General features: G+C 43.8%; 1 protein-coding gene across 5 annotated transcripts in view; it reads right to left on the minus strand.

Moving 5' to 3' along the window:
• Positions 1 to 4,702: 4,702 nt before the first annotated feature.
• Positions 4,703 to 19,579, minus strand: part of LOC117224433 (octopamine receptor beta-2R) — a 205,213-nt gene continuing 190,336 nt past the window's right edge. For all 5 annotated transcript variants that reach the window (XM_033477379.2, XM_033477381.2, XM_033477382.2 and 2 more), the window contains one exon: positions 4,703 to 18,767. In XM_033477379.2, coding sequence (XP_033333270.1) covers positions 18,677 to 18,767 — 91 coding nt within the window. In that variant the 3' untranslated portion in view covers positions 4,703 to 18,676. The remainder of the gene's footprint in view (positions 18,768 to 19,579) is intronic.

Here is a 19,579-nt window from a genome sequence, read left to right on the forward strand (position 1 = left end):
TCGACGTCCTCGCGGTCTCGCCGTCGACAACGTACGCGGCGCACGCGGTGCAGGAATTTCGCCCGGAAGTGTTAGGATGCTGGAATCGAAACCGGCGAATCCGGGAATACTAAGTCGCGATCAGGCTCGAGAGACTCGGGGCAGTCGGCGAAAAGGACGGCGGTCAGCATGCCGGTGTATATTAACCCTTTGCACTCGAAGCAATCTTTTGCATCGTCTTCTGGGAATTCGCGTCGCACGGTTGACCGACTCCATCGATCCTTGGCAATAAACACGCATCGATAAATTACACAGGCGTGGGCCTAGCACAGGAAAATTCACAGCGACCCGAAATTCGTAATTTCCGAGAGAAATTCCGCAAGGAAACGCGCATTTTTGCGCGTCGGTCGCGAGAAAAGCGAGAGAAACGTCGAATATCCTGCGTGGAACCCGTTCGCGCTCGACAATGCGAACGAGGAGAACCGTTTATGCGAACGAAGGAGAATCGATTATGCGGACGAAGAGGATCGATTATGCGAGCGGCTCGAATCGCGCGAATCGATGGCAGCCAGGCCGGTGTATGCGAGTGGCAGGGTCTCGCGAGAAATTGCACATAATCAACAAGACTCGGGGGCACGTTGGAGCCGTCTCGAGCACCGGCAGCACAGCACGGTCCCCATTTCCATTTATTTTCCATTTAGCTTCCCTTGACACCCTCGAAATGGAATACAGTTCATTAAGATTCTCGGGCCGCGTCGGCGTGTTTCTCAGCCTGCTCACGGTTATAGATACTCTCCTCTCCTCTCCACGGTTCGCCCTTCCTTCCGGCTCTGGCCCCGCGTTTTCCGGCGCCGCGGGATCCGGCCGGCTCCGCGCGGAAAACGCGGCGCGTCCGCTCGCGTGCTCGCGAGTCCAGGACCGAAGACAAATCGAGTTTGTTTATGCAGCCGGATCGCCTCGCGTCGTAACTCAATTACGCGGCCGGCGATTCTTATTCGCCGGGCTCTCGCGAACGAACTGCCGTGAGAAATCCGATTTTCGACTGATTCGACGGGACGATACGATGGAAAAGGGGGAGGAACGGGGGAGGGTGCCAGAACCGATACCTTGAATATCTAATCAAGGACGAACGGGCAGCAGCGATTCCGACGGAAACAATAGTAATCATAAGGGAAAAATCAAGGCTGATCAACGATTGTTCCGTCGATGCCGCGCGCCGCCAAGATTTATTTAGGTATTGTTGCGCATTGTTCGCCGTTTAGGTGAGACCCCCTTGTCGCCGAACAAGGAAGGAGACGAGCGATTATTACAACGGAGATGTATTTTACCGGCGAATCGGGAAAGCTTCGTTTATTACCCTCTAATTAGTTCCGTGGCTGCGCTGGCAGTGACGCACGCGAGCGTCGCGTGACAACCAGGTGGAAACCGAAATTATGGCTGTGTATAGATATTCTTTCGTTTCATTGCTTTTATTACTCTGCGAACTTTTGTCGAATTTGTCCGCGTCGATTTGGACGAATCGAAGATAATGCAACTGACAAAAGTTTAAAATTGCTGCACTGGTTTCCATTCGAGCTGCATATTTCTGCCATAAGTGCCTGGGATCCTAATTGATTTCACGGTTCAATTGTCTAGGATCTTGTTTCCCCCTTTAACAATTGAAGACGATCGAAAATGATGCTTCGATATCCATAAATTACTATAAAATACTTTGTATATATAAATTATTTATACGTAAAATATTTTATCACAAAATAATATATACAATATGTTATGTATAACATATTATATATATATATATATATATTATTTTGTGATAAAGTATTTGATAGTAATTTATAGATATCGACGATAGTCCACAACGTAAATTGCGCATCAGCACGATTCAAATAACAACCACGAATCAAAATGTACAATCTGCACGCCGTAACAGTAGTTTTACACAATTAATCATAAAATAGCAATATAACAATACCAGTGCATTTTAAATGATCTACAATGCTACTTTCGACCCCGGTCGTAACTTCCCTGCCGTACAATACGGATTATCTTCTGCCCATAGTGTTATAAACGCTAGGTTTGAACGTATCTTGTTCGAATTGTATCTATAAAATCCGGCGTCCGATAATTGCCTAAGTTCGCCGGCATAGTTCGCAGCAACGGAAAGCGGCTTTGATGCGAAACGTTCCGGGATAGCGACGGTAAACCGGCGGATTTCTGCGGACGAGCCGCGGCGTTTAACAAGCTTTGTGGTTAAGCAAGTAATAAAATGCGTTCAATTATAAACAGGAGCGAGGGAGAGAGATGGATCGCGGGTGCGAGAGAGATAGAAACAGAGCAAGAGAGAGACAAAGAGACAGAGAGAAAGCAAAAAAGAGAGAGAGAGAGCATGGAGAGGAAGCTGTAAGGCACAGCGAGACAGCGGAATCCGGCGTTATTAGTCACGGGCGCTGTTACGTCTACGAATGAAAACTAAATTAGATTGTGGCCGGAGAGTTTGATGGGGAAAGCAAATACGGAGTAACGAGGAAACGTTGTTAAGCCGGGCGGGGGCCCCTCTTTAGCTGTCTCTCGTAACAGTTCGCTGACAATACCGGTATAATTACATGCCCCCGTGCCGATATATGTGCAGTTTTCGCGGAAAGCAATCCTATTAGCCGTAACGCTCAATGCGATTAAGTTTCGTGTGCTCCGATGAGAAACCATGAACCGGCTTGTTCGTTGCCGCGGATCAACCTAATTCCCTTTGTGCCGAAAACCGTGTCCTTCCAGCCGCGCTGATTTTTAACCGCTGCCCCCTGGTCGCCGCGTTCCGACGACCAAATTAAAATGCAAGTTTTCGGTGCTCGCGACCCATGATGCGCTGCAACCGCTGCAACCGTTGCAACCGTTGAAATCCGGGCTCGCTAAATCGTCGACCGGTTACGGCCGATGTCTCCGCTTGCAACCATCTACGTGGCAATGCTGGAATAAAAACGGTGACTTGAGTTTTTTTATTTATAATTTTTTGCTGCGACTCGAAGGCAAATGGCAGGCCACGTGACACGATTCTAAGGCAAATAGGAGGCCACGTGACACGATTCGAGGGCAATTCGGAGGCCACGTGACACGATTCGAGGGCAATTCGGAGGTCATGTGACACGATTCGAGGGCAATTCGGAGGAAACTCGAAGGGAATTCGAAGGCAATTCGGAGGCCACGTGACACGATTCGAGGGAAAATCGGAGGCCAGGTGACACGATTCGAGGGCAATTCGGAGGCCACACGCCACGATTCGAGGGCAATTTGAAGGAAACTCGAAGGGAATTCGAAGGAAACTCGAAGGAAATTCGAAGGCAATTCGGAGGCTACGTGACACGATTCGAGGGCAATTCGGAGGCCACACGCCACGATTCGAAGGGAATTGACCCTATTCGACGTAGCATCGACGTAGCAATAAATTACATAGGCGCAGGGAAAGACACGATTCGTTCTCGAAGCCCCGCGGTTTTCCTTACCTGTCTCGCACCCTTCCGTGACCATTTTATGCCGCCTTCCGGGATCTCCGTCGACCCTTAGCCTCGCCATAGCGATAAACCACACAGGCGTAGGATCAGCACAGGAAATTCATTCACGGGAAATTCACGGCACCCCGAAATTTGGCATTTCCGGGAGAAATTACCGCAACGCGATACTCCTCCTTGCACGAACCTTTATTCCTCAGGTAATTGATACGCCCACGGGGGGGACTTTGTTCCCATAATTAATCAGCGTCCCGGCGGCGGCTGATCCAACCCCGAAGACACGACAAAGACAAGAATTAGCCCGGCAATTAACTGTCGCCGGCGCGCGGCGCAATCAAAGGGGGCGGCCGGGCTTCGTAGAATTGTAACTGCAATGCACGCCAGCTGCTGCATTAGATACATGCAGCTCGGAGCGTGGCTCCGTAGTGGGGTTGCTGCAATGCGCAACGGCCACGCCGCGAGCCCGCCTCGTTTTACCGTTGAATTTAGGAATTTCATTAAACGCCGTGTGTGACGAATCAGTCGCCCGGGAACTGTCGTAAGGAGGACGACGGATGCTAATCAAGGATGACTGCCGCGGTACGGAGGCTGCCGAGACGAGACGTTTCTTCGGATTTCACGGATAACGCGGGGCAAAGCCGGGGTCAATTTATGCTGTCGGGTCAGACACCGAACGCTTCGAACGTTGCGCTTTCGACGGGAACAGGGGTGGCCAAACTTTTCATCGCTGCGGGCGATCTGTTTTTTTTTTGTTTTATCAGAGCCGACGGTGTATCAATTATTGTGTACAGATGGCAGCACGTTTCCACTATGTTTTTGAAATATAACGTTATAGAATATTTGTGTTATATTATGTTACATTGTATAACTTTAATATTATATAATTTTTATTTTTATTTCCATTGACATTATCTAATATTATTTAATATCATATATTATATTATATCATCCACTTTTAGAACGCGTATGGACACCAGGCTCAAATATTTTCAAATATACTTGAAAATATTCGAGCCCGGTGTCCACAAGCGTTCTAAAAGCGTACGGAAGTTGGCAGTGCATGAAAGGGTTAAAGCACCGCAACTACTCAAACGAAAGGCAAAGTTTCGCTCATCGGAGTCTTTCGACAGCCGAATGACTTTGCAGGAACAGCATCGGACGTCGTGATTCGAACGGGATACTTGGAAGGGTTGGCAGGGTGGCATAGACAAGACAATCCGTCGAAGAAACAATCTTTATTTCGACCGATCTCCGTGAAATGAGCGATAACAAAAAGAAATGGTGGACATTTAAAATACAATCGCATATCCAGCTACAATATCGGTGATCGCTATACGATGACAATTTATTTTTTTTTATACATTTATTTATTTACAAGGACATAGAACGGTCTTCGCTTCTCCCACGCCACGAATTAGTCCTCGCGTTATTGCGTAAATATCATGCGTCCGATCGCCCGCGACGATTCACTCTGTTATCGTTAATAATTATGCTTACCGTTATTATCGTTATCGTCGTCGACGTTGCGGCGTCACGTGACGCACCCCACGAACACACGATCGACGATGCAAAAGGGCGAAACATCGCGAGAATTACGATCGCGCGCCGCGGCTTAATTCGCGACACGCGTTCTGATTGTCTATAGTGTCTGATCCGCGATCACGATCTCTCGAGATCTATCCTCGATTTCGCAAGTGATCGTACCCACCGGCCGCTGGATCGCTCTCGTCCGCGCACCACGGTAAAAATTGCGGAACACAGAGACAACACCGGGCGGTTCGTTTTTTTCGTAAATAAATTTACTTGTTCGAGCGACGGCGTTATTGTTCGCCGATGAGAATCATTAGCAGATAAACGAAGCGATCTTAAATGAAGCAAACTAATGAGCTCGCCGTTGGAACAGTGATAAATTGCATAATTGCTCCGCGATACAATGCTGGAATATTCTAGCGGAACTGTGGATCGATTTCCTTTTAGTTATTAATTAATTAAACCCTGACGCCTATTACGTTATTGTGATCGGCTCGTCCGCGTTTGTAGTTTGTTCTTTTATTGAACAGTTATTGCATTGACGTGATAAAGAATGATTGCGTTAGAGTATTTCCAATTATTTTTGTCTGCAGAAAAACAACTGTTTTCATGAAGAATTCTTTTTGAAAATAAAGTATAAACTTTACAGTTTATATTATAATATTATTATTATAATATTATAATATTAATAATATTAATATATTATTTAATATTAATATTATAATATAATATATTATATAATATTACTATATTAACATATTATTTAATATTAATATTATTACACATAACATTAATATTAATAATATATTATAATATTACTATTACTGTGAGACAATCTCGAGTGTGATGATTTTATTTTAGATTATCATAAATACAAATTGAAGCCAATAACAGCGATCTTGTTCCAAACTGTTCTAAACCGACGTAACAAATTATATTGTACATCGAATTAAAGTTACATATATAAGTATAATACATTTCTTCCTTTCAAGGCTGTTTCGAATAAAGATAAACCGTAATCTCGTGTTTATGAATACACGTTTTCGTTGCTTTTTAATGTGCAACGGAATTCCGCACGAATTCTCGCACGGTTATTTCAGCGATCGGTGTTCGATCGAGCCGTGCTCTCAATAGTGTCGTACTTTAATATTAAATATTCAATCAGCGTCGGCTCTGTGTTCGCAATTTCTCCGCGCGAACGCACCGGCGCGCATTACGGTCCGGAAATATTACACATCGAAAAGAATAATAATTCGCTTGCCCGTAATAAATTACGCAATCGCGCGATTTGTTGCGTTTAGTTCTGCGTTTCCCGTTGAACACCTCCGCAACCACCGTTGTGAAAACGGTTTCTACGGTGAAAACGTTCGTCGCGTCGCCGTTCAGCAAATTTCAAAACGTTAACGTTATTTATAAAATAACGTTATTTATTTTACAAACCTGTTAACAAATACGAACGATTTCTACCATAATGATTCTTAACGCAGTTCGATAAATACTCGTGAAAAGCATTAACGCATCAATTGATTAGTATAGAAGAAAAAAATGGTCGCTAACACTCGAACGACAGACCTTAATTTTACGTTTATTTAAACATTAATTGCACATAATATATATTTAAAATTAATTTAGAATCAGAGTTAATCGTGTCTATATATTTACATAAATAAAAATATATTTAATCGAAAAAATCCGAGGCTCGTCGTCCGAGTGTTAATCAGCGTATAATTATTTACTGCACAACGTTCGGCGAATCGTTTCCCAGGATTTCGACGCGCTCGTTCCGCGAATAGAGCTTATTCTTCTCGACGTGCGACGCAAACCGCTAAATCATCTCCGATCACATGCTTCCGAACGCCATATCGTTTCGAGACATTGTCTCCCGTATAATATATTATTGCGGCACATTTAAAATACCTACGCTAGAAAGTACGTTTAGTCTTCGAGGCTCGTTCGTCTCCGGTGAAATGTATTCTGAAATGTGACCGACACAGGGCCCGGTCGATCCGTTATGAAAAATGTCTGCGTGTGTCCGATAATGGTCTATGGCCGACCCGTTTCGCCGTTGGCGTTACAAAGAAACGATTATGAACGATCATCTCGTAGAGATCCGAGACAGCTTACTTAGTTATCACACACATTATCGTATTATTGCTTGCTAATCGTCCTGAATCACAGTGACTCAGCGCGAACGAGAATAGGAATCGAGTGTCGACGAGCTTGCACGGGATCGAGGCGCTTCTCTCTACACGGTGTCCCAGAATTATTGTACAAGCGAGAAATGAGGAGTTCCTGAGGCCATTCGAAGCAACTTTTTCCTTTGCGAAAATGCGATCCGCGGCTTCGTTTACGAGTTATCAACGAAAAACGCTGACCAATGAGAGGCGAGCGCGACCAGCGCTCCGCCCAACGGCCAATGCCGCGTCGCGCTGGCCGTCTGACGCAGCGGCAATGGTCGCGAGGGCGGGGCGTCAGGGTTTTTCGTTGATAACTCGCGAACGATGCCTCGGAGAACATTTTTGTAAAGGAAAAAGTTACTTCAAATGTCCTAAAGAATTTCATTTCTCACTTGTACAATGATTTTAGGACATTCTGTAGTCGTTTCGAATACCGTAACGAGTAAAACAATTGCAGGAAAGTCTTGCCGACGAAAGCTGAAAAGTTCTTTCTATCTTTTGTTCGGTAAAATTAATGGAATACCTAATGTAAATGCAGTTCTTTCGATTCACTTTTCCATAACAATAATTATATTGGATTTATGCAAACTTCGTACGATTTCTATTATAATATACGCTTCGATAAAGAAATATATCTAAAAATTGCTCATAAAAAGAGACGTTTTAATAACATCAGGAATTGTAAAAGAAAAACACAGAAACTAGTCCGACGAGACAATATTGGCTCGCTAGATCTTTCCAAAGGAGCAACGAGCGGCCTCGTTCCCGCTGCAATCTCCGGAAGAAAAGAACCGGACAGAAAAATGGCCGGCAAACGTTGCACAACGGTGTGCACGGCGGAATTGATCCACGCCTCCGCCAATTTACGCTAGCAAGATATTTAATTCGCATTTCGTTCGATCCACCGGCCAGGCTCCCGGCGAATTGAAGCCGAGTTTTTACGCGGTTCCGAGTCTTGAATCCCGCCCGCGTCAGCCTGTTGCCGCGTCCTCCTCCAGATCGGCCCCGGTGGCTTCGATTAGCCGGGATAATTATCCGAATTGGGGGCCTGTCGCGCTCATCGATTCGATTAATTGCCCCTCGCGCGCGATCCTCGCGGTCGTGTCGCGACCTCGCTTGCTCCCGAATTTTCGGGGTTTACGCGTTTCTTCGTGTTCTCCGCATCGTTCCACCCTGCGGCGGCTCGTTCGAACGTCGAAACGCCGCGATTTCTGATCGTTCGACCCTTCCACGCTCCCCCGAATTAGGCAAATAAATTGTGACACGAAATAATCGCAAGCGAATCGCATAATTGTCCACGTGATTTTCAATTGTTTAGCACGAATGGAGATTCGTTCTAATTTTTGACATCATTTTTGTATTTACCTGATCGCAGCGAAGCAATTTGTTGGTCTCTAAACGGAAAATTAATGGCGAATTTTGGAAAGCGTGTGAGAGCTGATTTTTCGGAGCTTCTAAATACAAGACACGCCGTAATTTCGATAAGGAAAGACCGCGAATTACAATAAATAAATGTAGAAATAGAACAACGAAGTGTCGCATTCGAAGAATATAAATATGCATATAACGAACGTTCGAACTTAAAAATTATGTTGTAGATGTTTAACATGTGCAATGTGTGTATGTAACGTATTTACAAGAATGTTATTTTATGCTTCATTATGCTTCTTTTCTACAGCGATCGAAAATGTATATCTTAAAATTGAGACTAAAGTGAGTAAAAATGTTTATTATAAAAGGTTACTGTGAACGAAATGTTTATTTCAATATACAGAAATAAAGAACGATGAATTACTTTGTTAAGGTGAATAAAGGTGAATAAATTTAAGGTAAAATAGGTAAATAATTTAAGGTAAATAAAATTTGTATACTTTAAAATGTATAATCAGAAAATACTAAATCACTAAATTATATCTTGAAACGAACCGAAATGTTCACTTTAAAACATAGAGAAGTAGAAAATGATGGCTTAGAAAACTATACATTCTAAAATGAATAAAATGAAAATGTTGAATCAGTGGGTCGTTTCCCAAAGTGAATTGTATATTCTGAGGATCTATTGTTGTTCATTTCGCATTAGTTGCTCGACTAATGAAAAGATTTACACGGTGTCAAGGTTTGGCAGTTTCATGTTGCCTGTCGATGCAGTGCCAAGTGAAAAAGAATCTACTCTTAATTATCACAAAACGTACAAACTAACTTCGTTTTGTACAATAAAATTGTTCACTAAATTGTTCGCGTTTTGTGCGTCGTCGATAGGAACTTTCAAAAAGCAACCTCTTTGAGAAATTAGCTACTGAACGAAAATTACTGCGTCTGTCGGACAGAGCTTATTTTCAATGTCATCTTATTAGCATGAAAAAAGAAAGAAAGTTTTCTTAATATTATCCGATCTCATCCGGTCAGAAAGTTCGCGTGACAAACTCCGTGAACGTTGATACGGATTTCATGGCTATAGTACAGGATGTTCCAAAATTATGGTGCTTCCGGGAAACGAGAGGTTCCTGAGGTTATTCGAAGCAACTTTTTCCTTTACAAAAGTGTTCTCCGAGGCTCCATTCACGAGTTATTAACGAAAGAACACTGTCCAATGAGAGGCGAGCTCTGCTGACGCGAGAGGACCGAGCCAATCAGCAGAACTGAGCTTCTCGCCTCTCATTGGCCGGTGTTTTTAATTAATAACTCGTGAACGAAGGCTCGTAGAAAATTTTTGTAAAGGAAAAAGTTGCTTCGAATGACTTAAGGAACCCTTATCTCCCGGAAGAACCACAATTTTGGGACATCCATTAATACCGCGTCTGTCGAACAGCTCGTAAGTTTTGATTGTAATGCTCGGTAAGTTTCGGCGATCTAAAAATATGCGCTCTAAACGTTATCATGATTATATCAATCATGTTTATCCTAGCGTATGCTTTTCATTCGATCGATAATTTTCTCATGAAATAGCAGAGAAATTACTTTTAACACAGTTTCATTGACGGATTCTCGTGACCGTAAAGATTTTAAGGGAACGAACCTTGGAATATTTTCGTTTTTTATGGTTTCGCAGTCCCTTCGCGACGATTAAACGTTCGACGCGGCACGGGCCTGTATTTCACAGCCGTGCGAAAACGTTTTGGAAAACGTGCCGAGGAAAATTTTATTACTCGACGGCGAATTAATGATCGCGGGGAAGGGGGAGTCGTCGCGATGCGCGAGCCCGCAGTAACTGGCATAAACGGAGGACCGTAAAGAGCTCGTAAAAAGAACTCGGCAACGGTTCATTTATGATCTCAGCCGGCGAACGTGATCGTTCGATCCGCGTGCACGTGGCTCCGCGGACTGCGTCGTGTTTTCATTGAACAAAAATTTCATTTGTCCTGCTTCGAGGGAACGAGCAGCTTTGAAGCAGTTCGTTACGTGAGTCGCGCACGCCTTATCACGTTCCGCGGCCGCGCTAAACAAATTCCGAGGAGAATCGTGCCCCGATATTTCAGCGTTCCTCCCGATCACCGGTGGCGCCGGACGAAAGAGTAGAACAATCAGGCGAATTACCTTGGAAATTGCTGTTCCGTTTAATTTCGCGGTAATTGCCGTAGGAAAGCGTCTTTCGACTTCCAGTAATAATAGCGCTAACGATATCGATGGAAATACCGAGAAACTTCCACTGAAAATACCGGAGAGATTGTTATACTTATTTTCGTTAGACGTCGATGGCATTTTTTTCAGAATTAGCAGCTTAATTTTGCGACAATTAGCGACGAGACGAGAATTTCAATATTCAGCGACAGCAGAGAACAGGAATTTCTCCATAATTGTCCTTCAGCTCGAGGACGAAAATGGACAATTTGGGAAGAAGAGGAACGATTTTTTATAATACATTATTTATAATTTTATACATTATATAAACCTCGTTTTTATAATTGTCGACAATCAGCAATTATAAATCCTCTTTCCAAACTGTCCGTTTTCGTGCGCAATCTGAGGGTGAATTAGGGAGAATTTACTGTATCAATTAATTATTGACATAACACAACGTGCCTATATTTCAGGAAGTAAAAGAACAGAAAAGTTGAACTGATCGTAATGAAAAATTAATAGAACTTTCCTGCAAGTAATTATTCTATTTATTTTGGTAGCAATCATCGAAGAGACTTGTATCTCCATTTTTATTTATAACATTCGTTAACATCCGCGAATGAGCAATCTATAATGAAATATTAATTTATATGTCGCTGTTTTCAACTAGGAAATTGCAAAATGCAATTTCATTCAACTCACTCGTATTTATTAAACAAAAGCGAACCTCGATTTTTCGAGATACCAGTATCGACAACGTTCAATTAAATAAGCAATTAAATAAGAAATTTGTAATTTGGTCTTAGACTGTGCTTCTTCGCTTTCTCATCAAATAAAGATCGCCGATGACTGTACGATGATGATGTGATCGTGGTGTTCGAAGTATGTTGATGTGTCGATGAAAAGAAGCATGGGGTCACCGGTTGTTGTTACTGAATCATAATCAAATTTTATTTTCTGGAAATTCATACAAAGAAACGAAGCGAGAACGAGACAGAAAATCATTCGGAATGTGTGACGGTTTATCATGTTTTTCTTTTCTTTGCTTTTCTTGCGAACTGAGACATAAGTATGCAACATAACTCGAAAGCGTTTCTTTTCTGTTTTTTTTTTAATTCATACACTCCATGTACAAAATAAAGCGAAGGGAATAAAAAATAGAGAAACAAGGAGCGACAATAAACGGTTTTGATCGATCGGGGGAGATCAATTTTTACAATAAAATAATTACATTACGGTTATTAAAATTTACAATAAAACTATTACAAACAATACAAAACACTTATAAAGTTGATTGAGCTGAAAAATCGCATAAAACAACGCCTCCAGCGCGCTTTGCAGTATTTGTGCATTCTTTGTTCTCTTTATACCTCCGTCGTCTGCGGTGAACTATTGCAAATTTTCGGTATCCCGAATTCGAGCAACGAAAACAAACGGAACCTCGCATTTTTCTTTTTTTTTTACTTCTTTTTTGAAAAGAATTCTAGCCAATCTCGGAGAAACGTGTTCCATCCCAAAACCAAGAGAAATTACCGAACAAATGGCGTTCTAACAATTTCAACTAACGAAAGAGAAAGACGCGACCGTTGGAACAAACTAATATTTACAAATCGTTCCGCGTGTGCTCCACTGACTAGAAAATTTGCGTCTATAACGAAGCGTCTTTGCTAAAAAAAACTCGTGAAACCGATCGCTGTGAATTCGACCACGCGAACGTAGCCTGCTGAAAAATGGTTCCCGCTCTATAATCGCGTCGTGATTTATAGAGAGCAGCACGCATCATCCGTTACAATAATCGCAGCTCGTTGAAGTTCCTAGAAAACGATCGAACTCAGAATACAATGAGAAATTCATTACGGTGCTCGATTCGTTCGAGAAAATCCTATAAAAAATATCGTCTCACTGAACCAACGCTTCTTCGAATCTTGCATACAAAAATAGAAGCTTGCACGCGCGACATTCGCAGTCTTCGAATAACAACGTATTAATTGCGATACAGGGCGTCCCAAAATTATGAGAAGGAAGCGAGGGGTTCCTGAGATCATTTCAAGCAACTTTTTCCTTTACAAAAATCTTCTCCGAGGCATCGTTCACGAGTTATCAACGAAAAACGGCGACCAACGAGAGGCGAGAGCTGTCGGCGCTCCGCCCTCGCGGCCAATCGCGCGTCGCGCTGGCCGTCTGACGCAGCGGCAATGGTCGCGAGGGCGGGGCGTCAGGGTTTTTCGTTGATAACTCGTGAACGATGCCTCGAAGAAAATTTTTCTAAAGGAAAAAGTTGCTTCGGATGATCCCAGGAACACTCGGATCCCAGAATCCCGGTTGTACAATAATTTTTGGACACCCTGTGCACGTAGTAACACAGTGTATATGAAACGCGATTACAGAGCGGGGACAGAGAGCTGTAATCAAAGTCAGAAGGAGGGGACGAATTGATTGAAAGCCCAGGTTTTCGCTGTTCCGCTCAGTTTCAGGATGCCGGACACACCAGCGGTATTCCGTGAGATTTCGCATTCACCTCGCCAACACGTTCCTGCGTTTGGCTGTTCCAAAGGAAAATGGCGACAGAATTCGTACATTCGGAACAGAAAAAAAGGTATTCGTGTTTCGACAACGACATGCGTACGTAACGAGAGAGTGCAAACGGCTTCGTTTGCAACGGCGAGACACCGCGTTACACAGATCACGCACCGAATCATCGAAACGTCGCTGTACAACGTTCGTTTCCACGCATTGTCATTTCTCGCTTATTTTTACACTACGCTCGGCACGCATTTTGATTGTTAATACGCCGACCGAACATTTCTTCCCCACGTGTTGCCTTCTCTTCTCCCTTGCTTTCTCTTTCTCTCTTTCTCTCTTTTTCTCTCTCTCTCTCACTTTCTCTCTTTCTCACCGCTTCTTTTCTCCATCTTTTACAAGCTAATAGGTCGATCACGGAAGAAACGCTGTATTAACTTTCAATTATTGCAACTGAACGCCCCCGTGGAGCGACATTATATACAAACTATGTACAACGTTATCGTGGATAATTCTTGTTTTCTTTTCTTTTTTGTTTTTGTCTTGTTACTTTAATACATTCTATCACAGAGAAACGGTGAATCGCATATATGTAGAGATATACGTATTATATATGTATATAAAAAAAAGAAACAAAAAGAAAAGAAGAAAGAAAGAAAACCGAAACAAAGTAACGTAAAAGGAAAACAAAAAAAACCAACGGCGTCATAAATAAGATTCTCAGACTTGGTAAAAACGAACTCAACGGACGACGATTACACGGTTAGAGGTATAAAATATATATATGTATATATACGAACAATAGACTCTTCGCGTGGCGAATTACAGTTAATTAACGACTAAAGTATACGTTCGAATAAATTAAATTACGATCAAGTGGGCCGTTCGATCGACTTTCTCGAACTGTCTACGGTTTCACGCACAGAACAAAAAGAAAAAAGAAAAATAACATCTTTTTACTCGACGACAGTGATTTTTTTCGACGCGAGCACACGTTGATTATCGTTCGTTCGAAGAGCGTGGATTAAAGTCGATCTCGTTTCGACGATCAACGAGAGAAAGTTCATTGCGTTCGCGTTCGGGAAAACGACGCGTTCGATTTTAACACGCATCGGCGTTAAATTAGCTTTTGATCGTGCAGCGGCAAATTAATTGGAAAATCGGCGCGTCTCGGTGTTCATTGGGACAGAAATTAGGGTACCGATCGGGGCACGAGGTCTCTAGATTGCGATCTAACGAGAAGCGTGATTCCGCCGAGATTTGACAATGAAATGATAAATTCGGTCGAAAGAGTTCCGACGAAAAGAATATTTACACTTTGCCCTCGCGAACTCAAATTTTCAACGATGCAGCAACCGATGGGAATTTCTTTGTCACACAGTGTACATGTGTATGTGTGTGTGGAGCACGCGTTTCCAATGATTAAAGCTACGCGATTAAATCGAAAATATCGAACCAAAATCTCGTGCGCCTAGAGCTCGCGTTTCGATAAATACATAAATAATAAATATCCAATAAATGATAAATTTCCGTCGATACCGTTACGCATAACAATGAGAACAAAAGCTTATCGTGCTGTTTGAACATAAAAATACCTTCGTATCGACCGAGCATCGAATTCGCTCCACCGAGAAAGAAATAAATAAATAATTTAAGTATCATCTTTTTCCGTGACGAGAATCTTCGCGATAAAATTCGTAGAAACGAAGCAGCAACATCTCTGTGCGATCCGTGGGACGGACACGTTTTTTTTCAAACGAGAATCAACGAAGATTCCGAGGTGTTCCGTTCCCAGTTTGCGAATCGCGAACGTTTGCCGCGGCCACGGAATTCGAAGGAAAGAAATCCGACGAGAATGAAACGTTCCGCGTGTCGTTGCGATCCCATCCGTCGAACCGACGCGACCGTTCACATCTAAAACCGACGGATATAATTGTCCGGACGTCCGTTCGACAACCGTTCCGCCGGCGATAAATAATATTAATTAAACAACAACGGTAACAATAACGATCTGGCACGCAATCTCTTTGGTATGCCGCGTCCGCTTGAACGCGGGGATTCGATAATAACGCAACAGCGTCGCGAATAAAACGGGTATAATTGTCATGTAACGTGTCGCGCGGAGTATTTTTTCCATCGATAATAATAAATAACATCAATGAGAAACAGCGGTAACAACGATTCTCCTGTCACGTTCGATAGGGGAAACAGCGCGCACGAATCTCGGATTCTCTGTTCTCCGTTCATTCGACAGAAGAGGCTACAAAAAGCACCCGAAGATGCAATTTTCGACCGCCATTTTCGACTCAGCAAGAAGCTGGTACCGTTTGCATGAAAATCGAAGACAAATAAGGGACGAAGAAACGACGATATTCGCATCAATTATTCCCGCGTCGTACAAGTATATCAAGCGAACGTATATCAATACTCTGAATGGCTTTAGGAATAATTATGGAACACCCTGTATATCGAGCGAAATAAGTTATACAGGGTGTGCCATAATTATTCCAGAAGCGATTCAAAGTAAAACAATGAGAAAAATTGTTCCGCCGGCTCGAGAAATGTTCGACGAGCTGCGAAACGGAGAAACGGTTCGTACGATCCGCGTTTCGAGTTCGCGTTCGTCGGACACCCCGTCGATCTAGCCGGCAACGTTAGGATAGGCGGATGGTCCCGGAAAAAAAGCGATTTCCCTGGCGGTGGGCGGGGGATCGGGGAACGAAACGGGTCCATCAGCGCGCGCCGGGAGAATCCGCGATTCGTACACGGTGGTTGATCTCTTATCCAAACGTTCCGCAGTTTAAGGGGTTCACCGTGGAGCCAATAACAGATACCAGAAGCCGACCGCCTTCGGCTGTTTATTTATTGCCCGCGGTGACTCGGAGCCCGCCACTCCGGCCCCGGGAGAGCTGCCAATCAAACGCGGCCGTTTATACGATCCTCGCGATATCCGCCTTCCGGTTTGTTTGCGTTGGGGAGCAGCAGCAAGCAGAACGAGACCGAGCCGAGTGGGACTCGAGAGCTAATGAACCTGGCCACCCAATCGGACATCATCATCCTCGGCGTCTTCTCGGTCAAACGGCAGCTAGCTTCGCGAGAACGAGATCGAGGCTCGACGAGACGCTCGTCGTCCCGCCGTTCCCACGGGACAACCGTCGAGATCGAGACGGTCTCGGATCCTCGATCCGTCGATCCCTGCCCCGATCATTCGAAGCGTCGCTCGACGACGCAGCAATTTCTCCCTAATTTGGGCAGAGCAGACGCGATCGTTCGAGCGGCTCGCGTTTTTACGGCTGTCGATTATTCAACGCTCGGAAAAACGAGACGCGAGGCTCGGATAATCGTGTCTACACTTTCCAAATTGTCGATTTTTGTTCACGAGCTCCTAGAAAAACTGGGGAGAATTTGCAGCAATTTTTTTTCTCCCTAATTCGAGCTCGGATCGCGCACGGAAATCGACAGTTTGGGAAGCGGAGACGCGATCGTTCGAGCCTCGCGACTCGTTTATCATAGTTATCGACGATCGGTGGAAAACGAGCCGCGAGGCTTCCTCTTCTCGAATTATATCCTTTTTCCGCGCAATCCGAACGCTAATTAGGGAGAATTTACTGCCGTTATCTCTCCGACAATAGCGGCGCGGTCCATGCGCCGAACGCGTGCACGCGGCTACCTGTCCGGCGTGCCTCTATCTACGATCGTTTGGCAATGTTCCTGTCCTCCCTGGCCCCGTGTACTTCCGGTTTTCCCGAACTGTCTTTTGTCCGAGATCCGCTATTTATAAGACGCGACAATAAACGCGCGTTCCCGCCCTCCGACTCTCGTCCTCCTCGATTTAATTTTTAATCAGCCGATTGGAGGCGAGCCAGCCGCGACTGTCTTTGACGCAGAACCGCCAGACACTGCTAAATGCGCGAACGAGGGTGCCGAGATGCAATTTTGCAAGACGATCCGCGCCGTATTCTAGTTTCTTTGTGCACAAGGAACGCGGTTTTGCTTTGTTTTTTTTCTGTATCTTTATATACGTTCCAGAGTTTCCGTTTAACGCAGGAACTGCCCCGAGCTCTGGACGTGGATGATGTATATTGTTTTATAACAATGCCGAGAGTGGATTTATTTAAACCTCGCACGGTTTATTTTATGATAATATACTTCAACGGGCAAGTGTATCGAAATTTCTCCTGGAAATATTTTTGTAATGTTCTAGCGTTAATTCTATGTTGACTCGTTCGTTGTTGCACTCTTTTTCCGTTGGTCGCACTGTTTCTCTTCAATTGTTCATTGGCTGGATACTTTTGTCCTTTCTGTTGCATCGTTTGCATAATTTTGCATCAATTCTGCATCAATTTTATATCACAGTTCCGTTGCAGTTTCACGCGAACCGTGCACTTTCGCTTTCTCGCATTATTTCCATTGAATTTTAGGCTCACGTTTTGTCTTAGCTTGTTCATTTTGCACAGTATAATAATCTCGAACACAGCAGGATCAAATTTTACAAATCCGACGAAATTTTGATCGCAGCGTCTGCGGTCTGCTCTCGACATTCCAGCTTCGATTTCAACGAACGAAACAATATAAATGTCACACGATGACCGTTGAGAAATCGAGCCCCATCGGTACAGTAATTAATGTCTCATTAATTCGCGCTCAGATTGCGCACAAAAACGGACAATTTCGGAAGAGAATATGCGATTATTCGAGCCTCGCGGCTCGCGTTTTTACGCTTGCCGATTGTCAACAATTATCAAAACGAGACGCAAGGCTCGAATAATCGTATCACCTCTCTCAAAATCGTCAATTTTTCTGCGCAATCCGAGCGCGAATTACGGAAAAATTACTGCATTCGCAATCGTGGAAGCATCGGCGCAAAATCATCAACGACCTCGCAATCGTTGCGAGTTTCTTTTCTAGGAACGTATATATGTATATATATATTTTTGCTTTTGTAAAAATGGCCGTACACGAACAGAGGGCTTCGCGCAGCTCGAGGACGGTCACCGTTGGGTCTCTCGAAACCGAAAATACACGGGACCGTTTCGAAATTGTCGAGGATGCGAGTACCTGTTCAGATTCGTGTTTTCCTCCTTTCGCTTTTTATCGCGCGCCTGTGCGTGTATGCATGTACGTACGTACGTATGCATGTGTGTGTGTTTCTTGTCTTTTTGGTTTGGCAACGTAACGGAGAATCTCTGTGGTCGCGAGTCTACGCGTTCAACGTGGTTGTTCACTCGACACATCGTTGGTTTGGGTGTTGTGTGCGCGTGTACGTGTGTATGGGACGCGCGCTCGCGCGTATTCCGTGTGCGAGTTCATGTGGATGACGGTACGGATGTATTGGTGGGCGTATGCACGTGTTACGCGTATCTTATTGCGAATACAGTTTAACGTATAAAGTTGCTCTCCCGTCTCATCTCAGAGACTGCTACCATACTCGCTCGATCTTCGTCGGTCGGTGTGCTTGACGTACGTCTCCGAGTATATACTCTTAGTGCGGTCGTCGTACCTGCAAGCAGAAAAAGAGATCGCCGCCAATACAGTTTGCTCGGTTTCGCGGCTCGTTAGCGGTACTGTAAATTTCTCCCTGATTGACGCTCGCCTTGGAGACGAAAATGGACGATTCGAGAAAAGTAGACACGATTATTATTGCGGCTGGTTTTCGTAGTTGCTGACAATCGGTAATCTAGAAGATTTAAAATAATATCACCTAATAGTCAAATTAATAATATCAGCTAAAATCGTGTCACCTCTTCCCGAATCGTCCATTTTCGTGTACAGTAGTTTCTCCCTAATTCGCGCATTGATTGAGCTCATATTTGAGCCTTGCGTCTCATTTTTATAGTTGTTCACAATCGGTGATTATAAAAACAAGGTAGAAGCTTTGAACAATCGTATCTAGTCTTCCGGAATTGTCCAGTTTTGTGCGAAATCTGAGCGCGAATTAGGGAGAAATTATTGTACAAGCTGAGCGTCAATTAGGGAGAATTTACTGTACAAGGTAGACATTTATAGCGTACAACGATTTTTGTAAATTTCGATCTGCCGATTGGGCGATTTTGCATGTTGCAAAGACGTCACGTATATGAAATGATTTAATCAACAACCCTCAGAGGGGGTTGGTAGAGAACTTATGGTGTCAGAGATTCCACTAAAGGAATAGGTGCATATATTTGAGAACTGCGCTACGATACAATGTTTTCAAGCTTATTCTATGAACGATTAAAATGTATTCTATAACAATTAGATGAAGATACAAAGGGAAGTAAAAATTTATCGGCAGAAATCAAGACATTTAACAAAAGGGTTAAAGTTTCGCAA

This window comes from Megalopta genalis, chromosome 13 (assembly GCF_051020955.1).
Source record: "Megalopta genalis isolate 19385.01 chromosome 13, iyMegGena1_principal, whole genome shotgun sequence".
Lineage (NCBI taxonomy): Eukaryota > Metazoa > Arthropoda > Insecta > Hymenoptera > Halictidae > Megalopta > Megalopta genalis.